The 22,999-nt window shown below is 36.6% G+C and overlaps 1 protein-coding gene across 1 annotated transcript in view; it reads right to left on the bottom strand.

Moving 5' to 3' along the window:
• LOC105538524 (myotubularin-related protein 13-like) overlaps positions 1–22,999 on the bottom strand; it is an 86,773-nt gene that overhangs the window by 52,604 nt on the left and 11,170 nt on the right. Inside the window, exons 3-5 of the mRNA XM_011978396.1 lie at positions 16,780–16,902; positions 15,519–15,629; positions 14,195–14,300 (exon numbers count right to left, since the gene is read on the bottom strand). Coding sequence (XP_011833786.1) covers positions 14,195–14,300; positions 15,519–15,629; positions 16,780–16,902 — 340 coding nt within the window. The remainder of the gene's footprint in view (positions 1–14,194; positions 14,301–15,518; positions 15,630–16,779; positions 16,903–22,999) is intronic.

Here is a 22,999-nt window from a genome sequence, read left to right as displayed (position 1 = left end):
GATTATGTAAGATATTGTTGTAGGAAGGTGGGTAATGCATACATATGGACTCCAGATGAATTTAGTTATTTCTTGTGAGTCAAACTATTTAAAATAAAAAGTGATATTTTTTAAAGTCTGTGCATGTATTAGTTTTTTATGGCTGCTGTAACAAATTACCACACATTTGGTGGCTTAAAACAAGACAAATTTATTATTTCACTGTTGTGGAAGTCCTGTGATCAAATTTTCCAGCTTCTGTTGACTTTTCACATTCTTTGTCTTGTGGTTTCCTTCCATCTTCAAAGTTGACAATGGCCAGTCATACTGTATTACTCTGAAGGTGAATCTTTTGCCACCCTATTTCATCTTTTAATGACTCGTGAGATTATTGTGGGTCCACCTGGGGTGGGAGCTTCCTAAAGGGACTGATCCTTGAAGTAGATTTTGACAGAGAAGCATTAGTTAAGGAGAAAAGAAAAGCATAGCATTCAAAGCTGACAAAAGAGTGAGGAAGTAAACGGCATTAACAGACCTACAAGTAACTTGGCCAAAGACAAATTTATGAAGAATCTGTATGTCATGTCAAGTCTAGTCTTTTTAATGAAGACTCTGGGGAAAAACTTACCCCTCTTTCTTTTTTTGAGACGGAGTCTCACTCTGTCACCAGGCTGGAGTGCAGGGGCATGATCTTGGCTCACTGCAACCTCCGCCTCCCAGGTTCAGCAATTCTCCTGCCTCAGATGCCCCCCTCACCACTCCAGCTAATTTTTGTATTTTTAGTAGAGATGGGGTCCCACCTTGTTGTCCAGGCTGGTCTTGAACTCCTGATCTCGGGCGATCGACCCGCCTCGGCCTCCCAAAGTGCTGGGATTACAGGCATGAGCCACCATGCCAGGCCCCCACTTTGCTCTTATCTGAACTCTCTGCCCTACCCCACAAAAATTCACAAGTAGTTCATCAGAAAATAAAATTCATAATCAGTATCTTTTAGTATCAGATAAATTGTGAAGAATGGAGGCATGCAGTTGTGAGGAACTTTACCTTACTCATACTAGTAAAAACAATCAGTTGATGTTGTCAAGGGAGGCAATATTATACTATATTTACTGAGAGGACATATGTCTCATAATGTAGAAATGAGATAGGAACAATATTCTAGTGCTTAAAGGGTAAGTTTTTCATTATCCAGAAAATTAATAGTATAATACAAAACAATTTACCCAAGCCTAATTGAAGTACCACTTATATTCTTTATTCTTAAATGTCACACGCTTTCTTAAGTTTTACATAATAATAATAATTATTATTATTATTTTTTGAGATGGAGTCTCACTCTGTCGCCCAGTCTGGAGTGCAGTGGCGCGATCTCGGCTCACTGCAAGCTCTGCCCCCCAGGTTCACACCATTCTCCTGCCTCAGCCTCCCGAGCAGCTGGGACTACAGGCACCCGCCACCGTGCCCAGCTAATTTTTTGTATTTTTAGTAGAGACGGGGTTTCACCATGTTAGCCAGGATGGTCTCGATCTCCTGACCTCGTGATCTGCCTGCCTCGGCCTCCCAAAGTGCTGGGATTACAGGCGTAAGCCACTGCGCCCAGCAAGTTTTACATAATTAATAATCTCAAATATTTTAAATTACATTAATGATTTTTATTCCTATGTAGCAGTGTTTGTTGCTGTGTTCACAGTTACATAGCTATTGAGAAATCCAGTTTCTTTGAATTTTCTAAGTCAAAATCAGTTTTCTATATAACTTTGAATTGTCTCATCTTCTGTAGCCCAACATCCATTCAAAGCTGCACAATAACACAGGAGAAGAAAATATGAAAAGCAGACATTCCAGTGATAATTACTAGTGATTTCACTACAATGGTACATATACATCCTGTTGATTATTCAAAGAGTAAAACATTCTGAAAGATGGCTTCCTGATCTCAATTTTCTTGAGAGGTTAGAGTTCTAAAATTCATTGTACCACATGTTAACAAATGTATCTGTTTCTTTTTGGGGGAAAGAAAAAAACTTTCTCCAGACTCCTCCATTCTTTTAATAATAATGATACGTTACAAAATAGAAGACTATGTGTCAGCTTTCAAATGGGTAAATGGTGGAACAGAAGACCACGTTTCAAAACAGAATATAGTTCAAAAAGTCCTGCACATTTTTAAATTTAATTTAATTGTATTTTTTTTGAGACGGAGTCTTGCTCTGTCACCCAGGCTGGAGTGCAGTGGCGTGATCTCGGCTCACTGCAAGCTCTGCCTCCCGGGTTCATGCTCTTCTCCTGCCTCAGCCTCCCGAGTAGCTGGGACTACAGGTGCCCGCCACCACGCCTGGCTAATTTTTTTGTATTTTTAGTAGAGATGGGGTTTCACTGTGTTAGCCAGTATGGTCTTGATCTCCTGACCTCGTGATCCACCCGCCTCGGCCTCCCAAAGTGCTGGGATTACAGGCATGAGCCACTGCACCCGGCCTGCACAATTTATTATAGTTCTTTCTGGTCGATCTACAACGGGGAAAACAGTATAGTACTGGTCACAGCTTAATGTAAATCATGAAAAAGGAGATTTCTCATTCACTGAACCAACATTTATTGTGTACTACAGGCACTAGAATATAGCAGTGAATGAAGACAATATCCCTAACTTCATGGATTAACTAATAAAGTTTCAAATTTATCACTGAGAGGTAATGTTTACTACCTGTTACAAATTTAGCATTAGTTCCACATATGGTAGATATGGCAAATATTCTAAGTAAAAAAGTAAAAAGTGTGGTCAATTGGGCATCTGAAAGGAGGTGTAGTTTAGTCCTTATGAACACAGGCTTACCCTCCTGACTATGACATGAATTAAATATATTTTACACACACAAATAGAGCTTAGCAATGTGGGAGACTAAATATAAGAAGTCAATTACCAAAAACATATGACTAAAAATAATTCAAATATGTAAAAGGCCAACTCAACCAAAACTGTGTAAAAAGGTACAGCATACCTTTTTCCTTCTTGAACGTTCTAATTGTTTTTCTAGCTCTAAGGTAATAACATCAGATTTTTCCAACCTCCAATGACCCAAATTCCTAGACTACGTCTGTTCTGATTGACTTGGTTTTTAATCTACTTTCAATTTTAAATTTAAGAATTAGGAAGCAAAAGGAGCCTTGTGAGTAGAGCACAAGCAGTGGGGAAGAAGAATAGAGAATAACTAGAGAATTATGCAAGTAACAAATAGGAGGGAATTGTACTGGCAGAAACAACTCTTTTAATTCAAACTTCCTCCTTTCTTTTCCTCTTTCTTCCCTTCTGCCAGTATTACATTATTACTGAACTACTGAGATATATTAGCAATCATAAAATTCTAGGGATGGATATATAGAAATATGAGGCAGGCTGGGCACGGTGGCTCAAGCCTGTAATCCCAGCACTTTGGGAGGCTGAGACGGGCGGATCACGAGGTCAGGAGATCGAGACCATCCTGGCTAACACGGTGAAACCCCGTTTCTACTAAAAAATACAAAAAACTAGCCGGGTCAGGTGGCGGGCACCTGTAGTCCCAACTACTTGGGAGGCTGAGGCAGGAGAATGGCGTACACCCGGGAGGCGGAGCTTGCAGTGAGCTGAGATCCAGCCACTGCACTCCAGCCTAGGCGACAGAGCGAGACTCTGTCTCAAAAAAAAAGAAAAAAAAAGAAAAGAAATATGAGGCAGGCTCTTAGGAGCTCACAGTTCAGTGAAGATGAAAGACTGGTAAATAAATGGTTAAAGCATAAAAGAATAGAGCTATGTACCAAATGTTACAGAGCACAGGAAAAAAAAGGTACTTCATCCTGCCACCGTTTGGAAGCTATATACTTAAACGCTGGAGTAGCCATATTTTATAAAAATATTAAAGACTAAAATGCTGAAAGAGCAAACAGAAATTTTAGACAAGAGAACTTTCTGACAAGGAAGAACAATACCTAATGACTCTCTTGCCTTAGAGCATTTACATTCTTTATAGATAATTCAATACAAAGATAGAGCTATTTAATATTAGCACCTAAGTGCCATACAAGGACAATGGGCAGGACAGTTTTGAACCAGGATCTTTCTGAACTTTCCTCAGATTATATCATGTAGCAACTACATACTTTCTTCACATGTGATCTGAGCAAGCATAGTACACCAGTTCACAAGGACTCAATCGGTCAATGACTGTCAGTCTTTGATATTTTTATAATGGTTTCTTTATAGAACTAGCATAAATATTTAATCTTTAATTTTGAAATTAAAGCAATCAGTTTCTTAATAACATTCTGACTACTTCTTACAACCCTGTGATCAGGCTTCACCAAACATCTTACTATTCCATGAAGGCCTTTTGTAACTTCCTATATTGCTAAATATGCTTTTCCTTCTAGAATGCCCTTCTTCCACTTTTCTAGCAAGTAAGAGTTTGCTCTTGGTATCTCTATTATTGCACTAATTATATTGCACTGTAGTTTTAAAACGATACCTGTTTTACCATTAGGCTAAAAGTGTATCTGGGATAAGGGCTGTGATTTGTTCATCTTTATATCCCCAGTGACTAACTCAGGAGCTGGCACATAAAAATGGCTTTGTAAACATTTGGTGAAAAAAACATATTTCTACCATCATATAAGCAGGAGGGCATTATGGGGACTTTATTACAGACTCCCATGCCATTTATTAGAAGAAATTACATTAGAACTGTCTTCGTTAGAGATCCTTAGGCCTCTAAAGGTAAGCACATGGTATACGTGGTAAGCAGTTTCTTCAGAAAAGTGCTCCAGAATGGACTAGCAAGGAGATTTAATTTGCTTCAAATCCCAAAGAACATAGCTGACATTCAACTGTCAAAAAATAAGTAATCATAGATGTAGTAAAATAGGGCACAAGATGCCATTATTAGTAATAGTTTAAACTCTTGTGTACTCAAATTTGCAAACTATCTTTTTATGATTGGAGAGGAAATATATTTTCTTTAAATATTTTTTTAACCCTGACAAGTTTGTTGTTGGGACAGACCCTTATGAAAAAAGACAGATTAATGAGAAACATAAGCAAGCTTCCTTCAAAGTCAAACATTGAAAAAAAAAGGACTACTTCATTTTTTCCCCTTATTAGTGAGAATACGACTAAAACAAGTAAATAATGCTATATGAATAAGCTGAGAAAACTAAGTGAAGACAGAACCATGATCTGAGGCCCTAGATGTTGATCATTCAAGTAAAAAGGACAAAAATCATCCTACAATTGATGCATGAATTGGGTGGTTCAGCAATTTACCAATCAGTATTTTCTTTTTAAAGAAAACATTTTTACACATCCTAAGCTTCATTTTTTCCTCTGGCATCTTTTCATCTTGATGTTTTGGGAACATAAGTTATTTTTAAGGTTCCTACAAATGTTCCTATTGTTATAGTAGGTATTCAGGCAGACATAAGCAGAGCAGGAGAATCTCCTCCCCCTGCCCAACCCCAACCAGCAATGTCAGGCGACCATCAGGTGATGGTCAGGAAAGTTGTTAAACTGTCTCTCTAAAATAATAATTGTCACAGTGAAGCCAGAGAAGGGCAGTTTCCCAATAGATAGAAATACCTGAAACTGGTGATCAGCAGCTTCCTGATAAGAGCTCAGGAGTTGGGTGAGTGGGCTCACGCAGGTGCAGTAAGAGGCAAAATGGCAGAGTTTAACTGCTATATGACCTTCCTCTAGGAACACTGGATTAGTAAAGAAAAAAATGCCTCAAGTGAGCCTGTGTACAACTCCAGTAAACACACTGCATGTGAAGCCCCTCCCAGGTGCTAGCAGGCCACTGTGTATGCAGATAGCCCACGCAAGGGAAGAATCAGGGGAGGAGAAATGCAACTACCCAGAAGCATGCCAACCTATAAAATCCCAAGTCAAAAAGTCAAACCGTGCACTTGCTCTCTCAAGTTGCCCGCTTGGCCCAATTCCAAGTGTACTTTACTTCCTTTTATTCTAGCTCTAAAGCTTTTTAATAAACTTTCACTCCTGCTTTAAAACTTGCCTCGGTCTTTCACTCTGCCTTAGGCCCCTTGGCTGAATTCTTTCTTCTAAGGAGGCGAGAATTTTTGCTGCAGACCCCTAGGGGTTCACTGCCAGTAACGTTATCACTTCAAAAATAATCACATAGTGTTACAGATAGAAGTTTTTCCAGGGAAAGACAAAAGTGAGACTACCAAATGTTTTCCATTAAAACATTTTAAAACTGAAACAACTTTCTGAATAGCAAAGAATGGCTACAGTCAACATTTTAATAACTTTTAGGTACAATAGCAAGGAATGGCTACAGTCAACATTTTAATAACTTTTATGTACAAAGTAAGAATAATATTTGTAAGATAAACTGAACAAAAACTTTAAGAACTTAAAAAATCTATATTTAATATCAGAGATCATCAATAGAGACATATTGACCCATTAATAGCTAATAAAAAACTGGCCAAAGTTAAACATGGACAAGTAAAAAGAAAGCATGCATAGAAAAAGGTACAAACACAAATGACACAAGATTAATGTGGTTTAACTGTGGAAACAAAGAGTTGATAGCTGATGGCCCAGGATCATTTTAGTCAGTTTTCAAAAATGTCTGTTAAACAGTATACTGTGCACTGTGAAAACTGGGGGATACATATTCTAAAACTAGTACATGTGCTAGTAAAATCCAAATTACAAGTGAACAGACATGACAAAAGATGTCAAGAGCATTTTACAAGATTATTTGGGGCAGGGAGGGACACCCAAGATTAAACGGGTATGGATTAGATTAAAACATCACAGGGTCTATAAAAACCAGTTCCTATGAATACAAACTTATTAACATTAAAAATCCCAGCATTGTTAGTACACTTAAAACACTAATCCTCAGGTAAACAAAAATAGTTCACATAGGCTGCCAAAAAATAAAAAAAAAACCCAAATAAACAAAAAAGACAGTAAACAAGAGATGAAAGCGATTAACAGGAAATTGTAGGGAGTGAAGCTTGGAACGGCAGAGTCCATATAATTATTTCAGAAAAACACAGAGACCTTTTAAACTGTGAAAAACAAATTCATTATGATAACAATTCTTAGAGAGAAGAACAAAGGAAATGCTATCATTACATTTAGACCTTTCACAGGAAAACTAGTCAAGGCTACAAAAGGATCTTATAGTCTTATCTGCTTCCTGTCTGTGCTTTGTAAAATCTGCTACCACCACTACCCCCAACTCAGCTCGAGAACTCTGATAATGGCCTAATATTGGCCTTTGACAAAGTCCAAACAAAATGGTGATAACAGAATGCCTTTACATAGAATTATCGCCACCATATGCTTTGGAAACAACAACTCTGCACACTGCACTGCATCTTTCTTTCTGCTTTCCTTCCTTATCTTTTCCCTATTCTTTCCCAGAAAAAAGTCAATTTACAACATGCAAGCAAAAGATAATGAAGCTGAAAATACTAGAGAGTAAAATAATATAACAAAATTTGATCTTCAAATGAGCAATTATTATGTATTCCAGCACACTTCATCAGTACACAGAAAAATCTTCTACAGTATGATTATGACTTCCGCATAGCTAGTGCATTCTTTTATTCATTCAATAAACACTGATGCCTTTTGCACCTGAGGCATTATGCCAGATATAGAGTACACAATAATAAGACATGTAAGTTTTAGGAAAAACTTCTTATAAACAAACAGGGGAAAAAAGCATAGGAGAGAATTTCTGTAACATCCCTGAAGATATACTGGAACCAATATACATCAGCCCTGGACTGCCTACCTGTAAGCAGACTTTTTGTTATGTGAGAAGGATAAAATCTGTATTTTGCTTAAATATATATATTTTTAAGGTTTTTTAAAAATATTAGGTATGCACATAAAGGACATAAATAATTTTACAAGTTTAAAAAATCTTTTTATTATAAAACACAGATATAGAAAACCACGCAAATCAAATGTATGGCTTAATACATTATCTTAAATATACCACCCATATCAAGAAAGAGAACTTTGCCAGCAACTGTAAAAGCCTCTGGAAGCCCCTTTTATGTGCCCCCCAATCATAATCTCCTTTCTACTGCCAAGAGTAACCATGCTTTTATTTAATATTATCCACTTTCCTGATTTTTTCTATAGGCAGTTTTTATCACCCAAAAGTACATCTGTAGACACTATAGTTTAGTCCCACTCTATTAAAAAGTTGGATGTCTTTTAAATTTCTTTCAATCTCGAGGTTGAGGAACCTCTAGATTGTTAAAGAACCTGGGACATTTGACTAGGAGAGTTTCCAACAGCCTGGATTTTGGCAATTACATTCTCTTGGTGCAGTTTAACATGTTCCTCTATTTTCTACATTTTCTGTGATCAGACTCAGGTTTAATCCCTCTGGCAAAACAATAAGTAGTGTTTCGTAAGGGTAGACACATAATACTTGCTTGTTTTTCTTTTTGTGGTAACAGCTGTTGATACTTAGATCTTGGTTCACTGAGGATTGCAAAATGATACTCTATTTCTATCATTTCTTTTATGTTTATTAATTAGAAGACTTTCTAAAACAGATAATTGCCCTCAACTACTATTGGTTATCATGATTTTTTCTTTACTGATAAGTTTTCAAGATAAATTGCTCTTTATGATATTCTGAGGTAGGTGACAATTCCTTTTAATTTAATTTAATTTTTTTTTTTGAGATGGAGTCTCCCTCTGTTGCCCAGGCTGGAGTGCAGTGGCCGGATCTCAGCTCACTGCAAGCTCCGCCTCCCGGGTTTACGCCATTCTCCTGCCTCAGCCTCCCGAGTAGCTGGGACTACAGGCGCCCACCGCCTCGCCCGGCTAATTTTTTGTATTTTTTAGTAGAGACGGGGTTTCACCGTGTTAGCCAGGATGGTCTCCATCTCCTGACCTCGCGATCCGCCCGTCTCGGCCTCCCAAAGTGCTGGGATTACAGGCTTGAGCCACCGCGCCCGGCCCGACAATTCCTTTTTAATATTATGAATTCATGGATCTTAAAATATTTGCTGGGTTTCAACCAGCTGCAATTATTGTAATTTTTGAAGCTCAAATTCTATCAGCTTAGATCAGTTGTGAGCCTCTTCAAGATGGCTCCTGAGTTCTTTTAGCAAGCCTCTAACAGTAATTTTTTTTTTAATTCTCATACCATAAATTCACCATTTTAAAGTATACAATTCAGTGGTTTTCAGTGTAGTCACAAGGCTGCACAAGCACCATTAGTATCCAATTGTAGAAGAATTTCATTCCTCAAAAGAAACCCCACACCCATTGGCAGTTATTTCTCATGGCCCCATCCCTCAAGCCCCTCATAATCACTAATCTGCTTTGCCTCTATGTGTTTGCCTAATTCTGGACATTCCACATAAACAGAATCACAGAATATATGGTTTTTGTGCCTAGTTTCTTTTACTTAGCATGTTTTCAAGATTCACCCAGGTTGCAGCACATATCAATACTTCATTCCATTTTGTGGCTGAATAATTTTCCATTGTGCAGATATATCACAATTTGTTTATCCATTCATCAGCTGAAAGACATTTGGATTGCTTCCACTTTTTGACTCTTATAAATAAGGCTGCTATGAACATTCATGTAAAAGTTTTGGTGGGAATATATGTTTTTCTTTTTTTAAGAATCTGATACATTTTGACATATGTACATACTTATAAAACCATCACCACAATCAAGACTGTATACACAAATATCATCCAGAAAGTTTCCTCATGTCCCTTTGTAATCTCGCTCTTCCTATCCACAAAACAACCAGTGACCTGTTTCCATCGCCATAGATTAGACTACATTTTTTAGAACTTTAGAGAAACCGAATCATACGATATATAATTTTTCTGACATTTTTCATTCAAAATAATTATTTTCAGGTTAATCTATGTTGCGTGTATCAGCCTTTAATTTTTCATATAGCTTAGTAGTATTGCATCGTATGAATATACCACAGATGTTTTATCCATTTCCATAATCAATTATCCGTTACCACTGGTGGACATTGAGTTTGTCTCCAGTTTTTCACTACCATAAATAAAATGGCTATGAACATTCACATACAAATATTTTCATGAACATTTTTAAACTTAAAAATAATAGTCAAACTGTGTTCCAAGATAGTGGTACCATTTTATATTCCTATTAGCCATGAATAAGAGGTCTAATTCATTCACATCTATACCAGTACTCAGGGAAGCACTCTGAAGTCTCAACACAAAACGCTCCTCCCCCTTCTCACCAAGGGATAAGCCTCAAGTTGTGTGCCTTCTTCCAATCACACCAAGCTGTGTAGGTCACAGCAAGTGTCTCCCCAAGCCCCTTCTTTGTTCTTTGTTCTCAGCCACCCCAGACATCCAAACGATGTCAGCTCCTGCTTGTACTTCCAATGAGGCAACACAGAAACAAATCCCTTAGGCAGCTTGCTCAACAGCCAGAATTTGGGATGCAAGCTCCACTCTTCCCTCCTCCCTGTACCCGCAAGCCTTAGACAGTTGAGGAAGGGGCTGATACAGGTAACATAAAATTGCTCTATTTACACATTTCAATGCTGCTATTCTCTGCTTTGTGCAAGTCTGAGGTACTGTAATTTCTTAACTAGAATCTGGAATTGTCATGCAGGGATTTTTGTCAGTAAATATTTGTTAAATCAGTGTTTCTGTCAGGGAGGGAGGACTGGAATTTCCTATTCCTCTATCTGGTTAATGTCACTCCCAAATTCTCAGTCTTGACTATTTCCTTCACTATTTTAAATATAGTTATTTTAATAACTGCATCTGATAACTCTATTTGCTAAAGTCCCTGTGGTCCTTCACATTGTCTATGGTTTCTTTTGCATTTCTTTCATATAGTTTTGATTCTCACGTTTCTGGTTATTTTTGATTGAGTACAGGGCAGGTATATAAAAATTTAAAGACAAATTGGAGGTCTAGAATGTAGTTATCTTGTTTCAGAGAGGATATACTTTTACTTCTATGAGATGGATAGACAGTAGCATCAAGGATTACCTTAATCCAACTCAAGAAACTGAAATGATTTCAGGCTGTAATGTAGTTCCCAAGGGAGCCAATCTACTTCTGATTTACCCACTCCTAGGCTGTGGCCTTTTATGGTCTCAACTCAAATTATGAGAGCTTCATTAAAAAAATCCACCTTGGTAAAACTTGAATTCCAATTTTCCCTCTTCCCCATAAGATATCAATAGTACTGATCAGCTTCTCAGCCATTTCTTCAAAAATCAACATGTGCCCTTAGGAAAAAATGGTCCCAAATGTTTGGCTCACTTCATTTTCTCTTGGATTGTGGTTTGGCAATTATTTACTGGGTCTGATGCCTTCAAGCAGATCTTATTTTTATTTGTTTATTTTGAGACAGGGTTTCACTCTGTCACCCAGGCTGGAGTGAAGTGGTATGATCTTGGCTCACTGCAACCTCCTCCTCCTGGGTTCAAGCGATTCTCATGCCTCAGCCTCCTGAGTAGCTGGAACTACAGGCGCCTGCCACCATGCTCCACTAATTTTTTCTATTTTTAGTAGAGACAGGGTGTCAGCACGTTGGCCAGGCTGGTCTCAAACACCTGCCCTCAAGTGATCCACCTGCCTTGGCCTCCCAAAGTGCTGCGATTACAGGCATGAGCCACTGTGCCTGGTTTAGCAGATGTTGTTTATATTTGTGTATCTTTTCAAGTTGACATTGTTAAGAGGATTATTCTGAATTACACAGGCCACCATTACTGGCAGAGAGGTCTGGGTTTTATAAATGTATACTTTATCTACAGTTTTTTTTTCTTTTAAAGTATTGGGGGTAAAATTTTTTCTGGTACCTAAACATCAAACAAACTGCAGGATGCTTAATATCCCTGGTCCTTGATGCTAAATGCTGGTTACAACCTTCTCCTCTCCTCCCCACTCACAACTCATTGTAAAACTAAGACCGTAGAGGTTTATAAGGTACTCATTAAGTTCACGAAAAATGGTAGCATTTGGAAATGTGAAATAATTTCATTTGTGAAATATTTGTGTCATATCCTTCTATTCCTCTTCATAGTAAATCTCTGCTTTGACCCTTTAGAGGTATGCAACCTTTTTTTAAAGTAAAAACGTCAAGTGAATGGTGCTTGGCTAAAATCAATTAAGTCAATGGTTAGTAGGGACCACGGACAAGCTGCATGCAGGTAGTCCATGAATCTACTAAATTTACTTCCAGGCTGGGTGCAGTGGCTCATGCCTATAATCCCAGCACTTTGGGAGGGCAAAGCAGGAGGACTGCTTGAGCCCAGGAGTTTGAGAACAGCCTGGGCAACATGGCAAGACCCTATCTCTATAAAATAAAAAATTAAAAAAATTAACTGGGCATGATTGCATATGCCTATCATCCCAGCTACTCAAGAGGCTAAGGATGGAAGATTGCTTGAGCCCAGGGTGTTGGAGGCTGTAGTGAGCTGTGTTCATGCCACTGCATTCCAGCCTGGGTGACGACTAAGAGCCTGTCTCCAAAAATAAAATTTTTTTTAATTTCCAAAAGTTTGTGGAGGGAGAATGTAATCAACAAGATGTTCTTTGGAGATATGCCACCAGGAAGGGATTATGATTTCATATTAAATAGATATGCATTAAATATCTAATATGAAATGAATTTAAAGAAAATAGCTTTAAATATTTTAAGGCTTAACTATGATTGCTCAATGAGTAAAAACTTGCACTAATTGACAAAAAACTATATATTTACAGTGTACAATGTGATGTTTTGAAATACGTACACTTTGCAAATAGGCTAAATTGAGCTAATTAACATATGCATTACTTCACATACTTTTTTTTGTGGTAAGAACACTTAAAATCCACTCTCTTAATGATGTTCAAGTATATAATACATTGTTATTAACTGTAGTCACCATGTTGCATAGTAGATATCTTGATATTTCTCCTAATTGAAATTTTATATTCTTTGACCAAAGGGAAATATTATTTTAGAGTCGGCCTGAGAAGAGGCAAATGTAGCTGGAAAGAATTACTTGGAAATTGAGATCACCATTCATTTTAGTTCAGATATTAGAAGACTCTATTTATATTTATACTAATTTCCTCTAAGGCTTTCTAACTTTCACTGATTGAAGTTAAAGCAGAAGAATATGGACAGGGACACTGATGAAAAGGGTGGTAAGTTACAGAGCAAAACTAAGAGCAAAATTCAACAAGAGACAAGAGGGAAGCAAGAGGGCAGAATTTCTGTGCAAGGAATTAAGAATTTCATGAAGAGGCAGGGTATGGACCTTAGGGAAGGGAAGATTTCAGCATAACTAGGAAAAGACAAACACAGATGGAGAACAATGAGAGTGGGACACTCATAGGCAGGGATATATAAAGGACAAATCAGAGGTAACGTAAATGGGAATCTTTGGGCAGCCCTAGTTTGAAACATCCTCATTTTTGTTATATTTTTCTTAAATAATGTAAAAGCTGTCCAATGTACAGTAGACACTTTCTAGAATCCTCCCAATCTTTCATCCTAGCCATTGCTGAAAAACTGGAGATAAAGTCCTCATATAGATGGTGGGATGAGAAGAATGAGACTCATAGTCCCACCTGACAAGGTTTCTATAAAAGCAGTTCATCTACGGAAATGCTAAATATATCATCTATTCGTCTTTTAGCATAAAGAAAATGTGTCCACTTTCTTTCTTTCTATGTTAGAGTACAGAGGCACCATCACAGCTCACTGAAGTCTTGAATTCTTGGGCTCAAGTGATACACCTGCCTCAGCCTCCCTAGTAGCTGAGATTACAGTGTGCACCAACATGCCCAGCTAATGTTTTAAAAATTTTCTGTAGATATGGGATCTCACTATGTTGTCCAGGTTGGTTTCAAATTCCTGGGCTTAAACAATCCTCCTGCCTCGGCCTTGCAAAGTACTGTGATTACAGGTATGAGCTACCACACTCATCCCATCCACTTTCTAAAAGTCTAACTGACCTAAGAAAAAAAGGGGTCTGGGTTAAAATTTTTAAAAAGAATGAACACTAGGTAAGATCAGGACCCACAAAATTATATATATCCTATATATAAAATATTTAATGGTTTAAAAAATATTTTCTTGATTCATGTGAGGTGATGTCAACTTAAAATAAATCCTTTAATCACAGGTTTCTACAAGATGACATTGAAAATGGGAGAAAAGACATACCCAATTGCTGGAACAGGAGAGCCACACTAGTGCCCGTGACAGGAAGGCTATCATGTAAAGGAGTCTGGATCAGCTGTCTATCTCCTGCACCCAAAGAAAACAGCTTCTGCAGAATGGGAGAAACATACACACACAAACACACACACACACACACACGCACACACGATTTCAGACATTTTTTAAAAAATAAAAATATCTTTGATGTTCATTTTTAGAGCAAACAACCATATAAGATCCAATTAACAGATACAAAGGGCAACAATGGATACCCCATAACATTTAAGTTCTTTGTATACTTAAGTGGCATAAGAAAATTCAGTGGTTGAAAGTTGCAAATCTAGTAAAGATAAGACACAAAAATCACTGATAATCATAACTGGCTAAAAAATAATGAAATGTTAAAGTCAACAACATTAGTAAAGGCTCATAAAGCAATTCAAGTTTAGAATCATCTGTGATCAAACTCACATTTAATGTTCTGCCCTTTAAGCAGAGGTAGAAGAATGAAGGAGGAGAGAGCAAGAGAGAGAGAAAAAAAAGGATAAAAATTTAAGACAAAAGACAATGAGAAAAGACAGAAGAGAAGTAAAAAGGCGAAGGGCAAGAAAAAGAAATGCCAATCTCACTATAAGCAGGATCTTTGTCAGATTGAAGACAATGTGATTTTTAGAAGGCTGTCCTCTTCCCCAATATTATATAAGAATAAGCAAAATAAATTATCAACTATTCATTTTTAGGGTTTAAGGAAAAAATCTATTCTTTTAAAAGTGTGGTTGACCAAGAAACAATAAATAAATCATAGCAGCAGAGATTATTTTTTTACTTTAGAGACAAATATGAAAATCTCAAGACATACAGAATACATGAATCTATTAATAAGTAGTTACAATGTAACAAAGAACTGTGTTGAGAGTTTTCTTTGCGTTATCTTCTAATTTTTATCACTCCAACATTTTTCAATTTAGGTTAATAAAAATCAGGTGTAACTATATACAAGAGTAAGAAAGGTAAAAGAGCACATTTAAAAGTTCAACTTAATATATTTCCAAGAAAATACAAACTGCAGTTCAAGTTACACGAAATATGACTTCTCATTATGCTATGTGAAAGACGAATCCTGTGTTAAAATTAACCTCATGACCTAAGAAAAGAATGGAATCTTGAGTGTCTAGAAGGCAGACCATGGGGACAATGCTTAACTAAACTAGGATCTTCCCTAAAACAAAAATATTTAAAGAATTCTTTCTTTCACCATAAATTAAATTAACTGGAGGAGAGGGGAAGAGAAACAATCCTTCTCCACCCCTCTTTCTATTCTATTTACCTGAGACCCTCCAGCCGCTGGGACAAGGCAGGCACAAAGGTTAGCAATTAGACTTTCCAAGGAGACATTCAGGCTATCCACATACACGGTATAGATCAAACCCAGGCAAGCCTGCAAAAAGATAGATACATGTAATTATTTCATGGAAAAAGCATTAAAAATAAATTGTTATGACATCTGTTCTAGGACAATTTCTCTTTGAACCTAGTAAAGTATATTATACAGTGAACATGGAATACATTTTAAACAGCAAAAATTAAGTTTATTAAATTTTCCTTAGAACCAGAACCTCCAAATGAGCTTCTGAGATGAGTTTATGGAAAGCAGAAATCCACAATTTGTAAAACAGATGTTTGTGCTCTGATAACTACTTTAGCAAATCTGTAGCGCTAATACTGTTTTTGCCTCAACTTAGTTTGTTAAACTCCAAATCTCAAGATAGAAACTTAGAACTTTTATCTTGTTTGGTGGTTCTTATAAATCTGGAATGCTTATTCTACAGAAAAATTTAACATGTGAATTGTAAGAAAGGATTGCAAAACAGAGACAAGATTGTAAGATTAACACTGAGTTCAGAAGAAGGTAGGTGGTAAAACAGACATAATGCAATCTTTATGAATCTCTTTCAGTATAGTGAAATTTGTGACTTTGAAAACTTAGTATTTGCTTGGAGTTACCCATTGTCATTGAAATCTTGGCACTAAATTAATTCTTTCTTAACATAAATAATCTCAATTTCTAGAAAAGTTTTACAGAAATTTTATGTTAGCACGAACATTTACAAATGAATAAAAATTTCCTCTTATGTTTGAAAATTCTGTGTTTCTAAAATAAGAAAATAACTGGAAGCAATATTTTAAGGTATTTTGACAGAAATATGATCAGAGTTATTTGAAATCTCAAACATTCATCCTATTTACTTAAACCTGATTCCGCGTAAGGTGAATAAACATACATAAAGTTGTTAAATCACTCATGCATTTACATTTACTATAGGTAATCAAATTATTTCTTTAGGATGTATACATTCTGGATTTAATAAATGTGGGACCTATCCTTAGAAGTTTTAGTAGTCACATTAACTTATTCAGGTATTTATTTCATCCAACATGAAAATATTTCTTCTGTTCATGCTAACTGTATTTCATAGATGAATTCCTAAATCAATCTAACAATATTTTCAATCCCAACAACTTGTACCATGGTTCACTCAAGAGACTCATACAATAATACAAATTAATAATAACTATGTGTTCTTTACCCTAAAAATTTCTGGATAATATAATCTGGATACCAACACCAGGCTTTTGGGAGCAAACACTTCTGCAGGCTGAATTAAACCAGACACTTCTGCTTCACCTTCAATCTCTTCCTTCTTTGTTCCCTAGAAAAAGAGACACTGAAATCAACAAACAGAAGGGATTTCCTAGACTCATAATTCACAAAAGATGAACATCACCTTAAACATAACTTATACAAATTCAAAATTAATTATAAAATATAATTTAAAAAATCAAACTACAAATAAAGAATAGACTTTAAGAGCAATCTAAAAGTAAAGTAGACAAATTATGAAGCAGGGAATACTTATTACATTCTTGAAAAGCTCCTTAAGCTCTGGAAATATAACACAACTGTATTTGAGCATTTCCTTTCTGAGTGAATCAAAGGCAAATAAGACATGTTCAAATTATTTTAAATAGTGACCCAAACAATTTAAAATTATACTCACTTAGATGAAAAGTTAAAAAATGATATTTAAATGAAAAGCCAGTTTTCAAAAGAAGAAGATCTGTTTTGGAAATACGATGCTAATTTTCATTTTGGTTTTTCTACTTGTCTCAATCTCTCAAACAAGGATTCTAAGGCTTGCAGAATGCTTGGTGCTCAATGCTCTTGGCAGTAAAGCACAATCGGCTCCAAATTGCTTTTGTTCATAAGCGACAATGCTGATATTTTGAGAAAAGTGAACTTTGTTTTTGTTTTTGAAACAAGGTCTTGCTCTGTTGCCCAGGCTGGAGGGCAGTGGCACAATCACAGCTCACTGCAGCCTCAACCTTCTGGGCATAAGGGATCCTCCCACCTCAGCTTCCTGAGTGGCTAGAATCACAGGCACACGCCACCATGCCAGGTTAACTGTTTAGTTTTTGTAGAGACAGGGTCTCCCTATGTTGCCCAGCTGATTTCAAACTCCTGAGTTCAAGTGATGCTCCTGCCTTACCATTCCAAAGTGCTGGATTATAGGTGTGAGCCATCATGCCTGGCTGAGAGAACATTTTTACATACAAAACTGAATTTCAAAATGTATTTAATGCCACTGAACTGAATACTTAAAAATGGCTACATGGCAAATCTTACATATATATTTTACCACAATAAAAAAGGCTTAAAACAATACATAAGTTTTAATAACTAAACACGAGTTAATAAACTTGGAAAAATATGATTCTCCCACTTAACAAACCAAAAAATCCTGATTCCCCTCTTTTTAATAGCCTATATCTCACTGTCAACAAATCCTGATTTCTTACCTACTCTATTGCTACCATAACGCTGTGAGCTACTATAATCTCTTGTGTGGATTACTCTACCAGCCTCCCTTCATCTCCTTTATTCTTCTTTAGCCCCACTTTGCTTCCTTGCTGCTCTTTAAACACACTGGGCATGCTCCCATCCACTGATCTATGCACTTCTGTGTTATTCCTTTGCCTAAATACTCTTTCCACAGATATTTTAATGACTCAATTCCTCATCACTTTCAAGTTTTCATTCAAGCATCTCCTGCTCTGCTAAGCTTTTGCTGACAACATTATTTAAAACTGCAATGCCCTAACACTCTCTACCCACTTTCTCTGCTTTATTTTTCTCCATGGCACTTGTTACTATCCAACATATTGGATATCTATTTCACTTATCTTGTTTTTTAGTTTGTCTGTCAACCGCACTAGCACATGCTCCCATAAAGGCCAGGATTTCAGTTTTGTTCAATGGTGATCTCCCAGTTCCTAAAATAAGGGCTGGGCCCATAGTTGATACTTAATATTTATTCATTGCATACATGCATGAATACATTTTCTTGGCATAGTTTTTTGAGCATTTTATCAAGGGAAGTCTTTTCCCCCCTATTCATAGAGGCCAAGAATTATATTTTCTATTTCCTTTAGAGCTCATTTAGTTTCTATTACAATGCAATATAACAGTATTGGATGTCTGTGGAATGCGCACATCCAAAGGGAACTGTTTACTTTTTGTATGTATGATAAAGGCCATATGCTCTTGAAAGATTTTCATTTATTACAAAGCAAAAACAAAAATTAGGTTGGTTGGTTTCTGGAATCCTTAGAAATAATAAAAATGTGATGAATATGAATTTACCAAAGATTTCCACACTTAATGAATCATATTCTTCATGGATTACCAACAAATTCAAAATGACAAAAGAATGACTAAAATTCTTGGAAGAGATAAAGCTATCCACATTTTTATGGGATTGTGATAAATGCCCTAGAGTACCATTAGAAGCCAGCGAGAGTAAGTAGATAACCATTTCAAATATATGACCATTAATTTACTTTGACCAAAACACAAAATAGAATACCATTGGTCATTTCTTAAAGTTGCTCTTCAATTAAACACTCACCAAAAGAAAAAGTTATTAACAAGAAAGGCCGGGCGCGGTGGCTCACGCCTGTAATCCCAGCACTTTGGGAGGCCGAGGCGGGCAGATCACAAGGTCAGGAGATCGAGACCACGGTAAACTCCGTCTCTACTAAAAATACAAAAAATTAGCCAGGCGCGGTAGCGGGCGCCTGTAGTCCCAGCTACTCAGGAGGCTGAGGCAGGAGAATGGCGTGAACCCGGGAGACGGAGCTTGCAGTGAGCCGAGATTGTGCCACTGCACTCCAGCCTGGGCGACAGAGCAAGACTCCGTCTCAAAAAAAAAAAAAAAAAAAAGAAAGAAAGAAAAAGGTCCAATAGAGTGAAAATCAGTATTAAGTAAAAAATAATTTTTATTTATATCACTTTTTATTATAGATGTTGACTTTTCCTTTGTAAATGTGCTACAAATCCTAAAATATTCTTAGTTCTTAATTTTAGTATCTCTAGGAATGCAATGTCCCAAGTTTAGAGAAAAATTCTTATTTCTGCTTTTAAAGCAAAATGTACTGCTGTGATTAAACACGCACACACACACACACACACACACACACCCCCCAGATAAACCCCAAATTTGTTAGGTAAAATAAAGTTTGTTATAGAATGGTAAAGTGACACTTTTGATAAAATTATTCTAGAAATAATTTATTATGTAAGAGGAATACTCCCTCTTCTACACAGCTGCTAGATATATCCTGTGTAATAATTATATAATGACACTAGTTTTATTTGGTGTGTGTTTTACAATGACAGATTTCACCTACTGAAAAGATGTGAGAAACTTAAAAATAAGCAGGAAATTCAAAACATAGTTTATGAATATGAGATACTCTAATAATGCTTCTAAATTCAATATTTTTCAGTATAAAACAGTTTCACATATTTTATCCAGCTGAACAATATTTTAAAGGCTTTGTCAACTTAAGATTATTTCTTCTCATTAAATTGGCCACTTAAAGATTATTCCTTGCTTTTAGTAGGTCTCATTAAAGATACAAATTTAACTTAAACACTGTTTACTCAATTATCTCACATTGACTTACAAGGTCAATACATATCATAATCACATGCCACAACTTGCCCATTTGTAGATATCTTTGCCTACCAATTACTACTATGGATTACATTTGCCAGTGATTCCCAGTTTCTGTGTAACTTATATTATGTGTAGTTCATAGTCTCTGTGCTTCAATAATATGGGATAAATTAGTACTCACCATATCAATCTGGACTAAAAGTGCTACTACTGCTCCTAAAACATATCCTGAGACAAAAAGTACTAGATTGCCGATTGCATGCAATAACTCGATGTAGCAGATCAGCACAAGCTTTAAGGAAGTTTATCTTACCACTCAGGTTGAACACTTCAGCCTCATCTTTGTTGTATCTTGATGCTTAATTTTAATATCAAAATAACTGTCAAGTCCTGACCCTTCTATCCTTAAAGGACCTGTGGCATCCAACATCTCTGTGCTATGTTCATTTTTAACAATACTGTATCATAGTAAAAATCTTCCCACAGCATTTCTTAAATAATCACTTATAAAAAGAGGATAAAATTAATTCCACAAGTAAAACATTTTCAGTCCTAAATTTCCTTTCCAAAATGTAATATATAGCAATTGTACCACTATATAGAATTGTCTCAGTAAAGCAATTTAAGAACTTAAAAATTTTCCAGAATTGGAAATAATGGAGCCTAAGTAGTTGCAAAATTCTATAAGTTCTAAAATTCTCCCCAAAACCCTTCATTTCTTGCCAAATAATCTTTTAATCATGTTGACATGTCCACATGATCAAACCAGGTTTGCCCTTTCATTGGTCTGGAAAATAATGAATACATAAGAAATACACATTTTAGGATAACAAGCCTTCAAACCATCTAGGCCACCAGTCTTTAGTTCAGAATCAAGTTTACCTCTAGCAAAGAGAATATACTGCAGATTTTCCCCTTCAATAGCAGAGCCCTGGGGCTCTACAGTATTCAGAAGACAGGACAAATTCTATTATATGTCTACTATATATCTGCTCATAAAGAATTCCGGTTTTAGCATGTAGTGAGCCAAGATCGCACCACTACACTCCAGCCTGGGCAATAGAGGGAGACTCTGTCTCAAAAAAAAAAAAAGAATTCTGGTTTTAGTGGCACTAAAATAGGAAGTGTTTTCTCCTGGAACCTAAAAGACATTACTGAGCAAAAGGGTCTCCTAATCAAAGAATGTTGGAAACAATACATTAAAAAGGTTGCTTTACTGCAGGATTTCTCAAATTTTGATATGAAAGTATTGTTTGTTCAATTCAAAGCACAGTATTTGTCAAAATTATTGGATCGCTACATTATGGCACATCTAGAAGACCTGGTGCCCTATGGAACACATACTGGGAAATGCTGTCATGAAGTATTATATGATACAAAATGTCAAAACCTTGTTTAATGACTATGTAACGTGGCATATTAAAATACTGCATGAAGAAACAGGACATTTGGTTATAAACAAGTGTCATGCAATAAATTCTACAACACACATTCATCCAAAAAGGACCTCTTCAAGGAGAACTACAATCCACTGCTCAAGGAAATAAGAGAGGACACAAACAAATGGAAAAATATTCCACACTCATGGATAGGAAGAATCAATATCATGAAAATGGCTATACTGCCCAAAGTAATTTATAGATTCAATGCTATCCCCATGAAGCTACCACTGACTTTCTTCACAGAATTGGAAAAAACTACTTTAAAACTTCATATGGAACCAAAAAAGAGCCCATATAGCCAAGACAAGCCTAAGCCAAAAGAACAAAGCTGTGGGCATCATGCTACCTTACTTCAAACTATACTACAAGACTACAGTAACCAAAACAGCATGGTACTGATACCAAAACAGATATATAGACCAATGGGACAGAAAAGAGGCCTCAGAAATATCACCACACATCTACAACAATCTGATCTTTGACAAACCTGACAAAAACAAGCAATGGGGAAAGGATTCCCTGTTTAATAAATGTGTTGGGAAAACTGGCTAGCCATATGCAGAAAACTGAAACTGGACCCCTTCCTTATATCTTATACAAAAATGAATTCAAGATGGATTAAATTCTTTTTTTTTAAGATGGAGTCTCGCTCTGTCACTGAGGCTGGAGGGCAGTGGTGCAACCTCGGCTCACTGCTAGCTCCGCCTCCCAGGTTCACACCATTCTCCTGCCTCAGCCTCCTGAGAAGCTGGGACTACAGGTGCCCACCACCACACCCAGCTAATTTCTTTTTTTTTTTTTTTTTTTTTTTTTTTTTGTATTTTTAGTAGAGATGGGGTTTCACTGTGTTAGGATGGTCTCGATCTACTTACGTCGTGATCTGCTCACCTTGGCCTCCCAAAGTGCTGGGATTACAGGTGTGAGCCACCGCACCCAGCCTAAAGTCTTAAACGTAAGACCTAAAACCATAAAAACCCTAGAAGAAAACCTAGGCAGTACCATTCAGGACATAGGCATGGCCAAAGACTTCATGTCTAAAACACCAAAAGCAATGACAACAAAAGCCAAAATTGACAAATGGGATCTAATTAAACTAAAGAGTTTCTGCCCAGCAAAAGAAACTATCAGCAGAGTGAACAGGCAACCTACAGAATAGGAGAAAATTTTTGCAATCTACCCATCTGACAAAGGGCTAATATCCAGAATCTACGAAGAACTTAAATTGACAAGAAAAAAACAACCCCATCAACAAGTGGGCGAAGGATATGAACAGACACTTCTCAAAAGAAGACATTTATGCAGCCAACAGACACATGAAAAAATGCTCATCATCACTGGTCATCAGA

The sequence above is a fragment of the Mandrillus leucophaeus genome, unplaced genomic scaffold (genome assembly GCF_000951045.1).
Source record: "Mandrillus leucophaeus isolate KB7577 unplaced genomic scaffold, Mleu.le_1.0 Scaffold1937, whole genome shotgun sequence".
NCBI lineage: Eukaryota > Metazoa > Chordata > Mammalia > Primates > Cercopithecidae > Mandrillus > Mandrillus leucophaeus.
The sequence above is the reverse complement of the archived record's forward strand: the minus strand, read 5'-3'. Positions and strand labels throughout refer to the sequence as shown.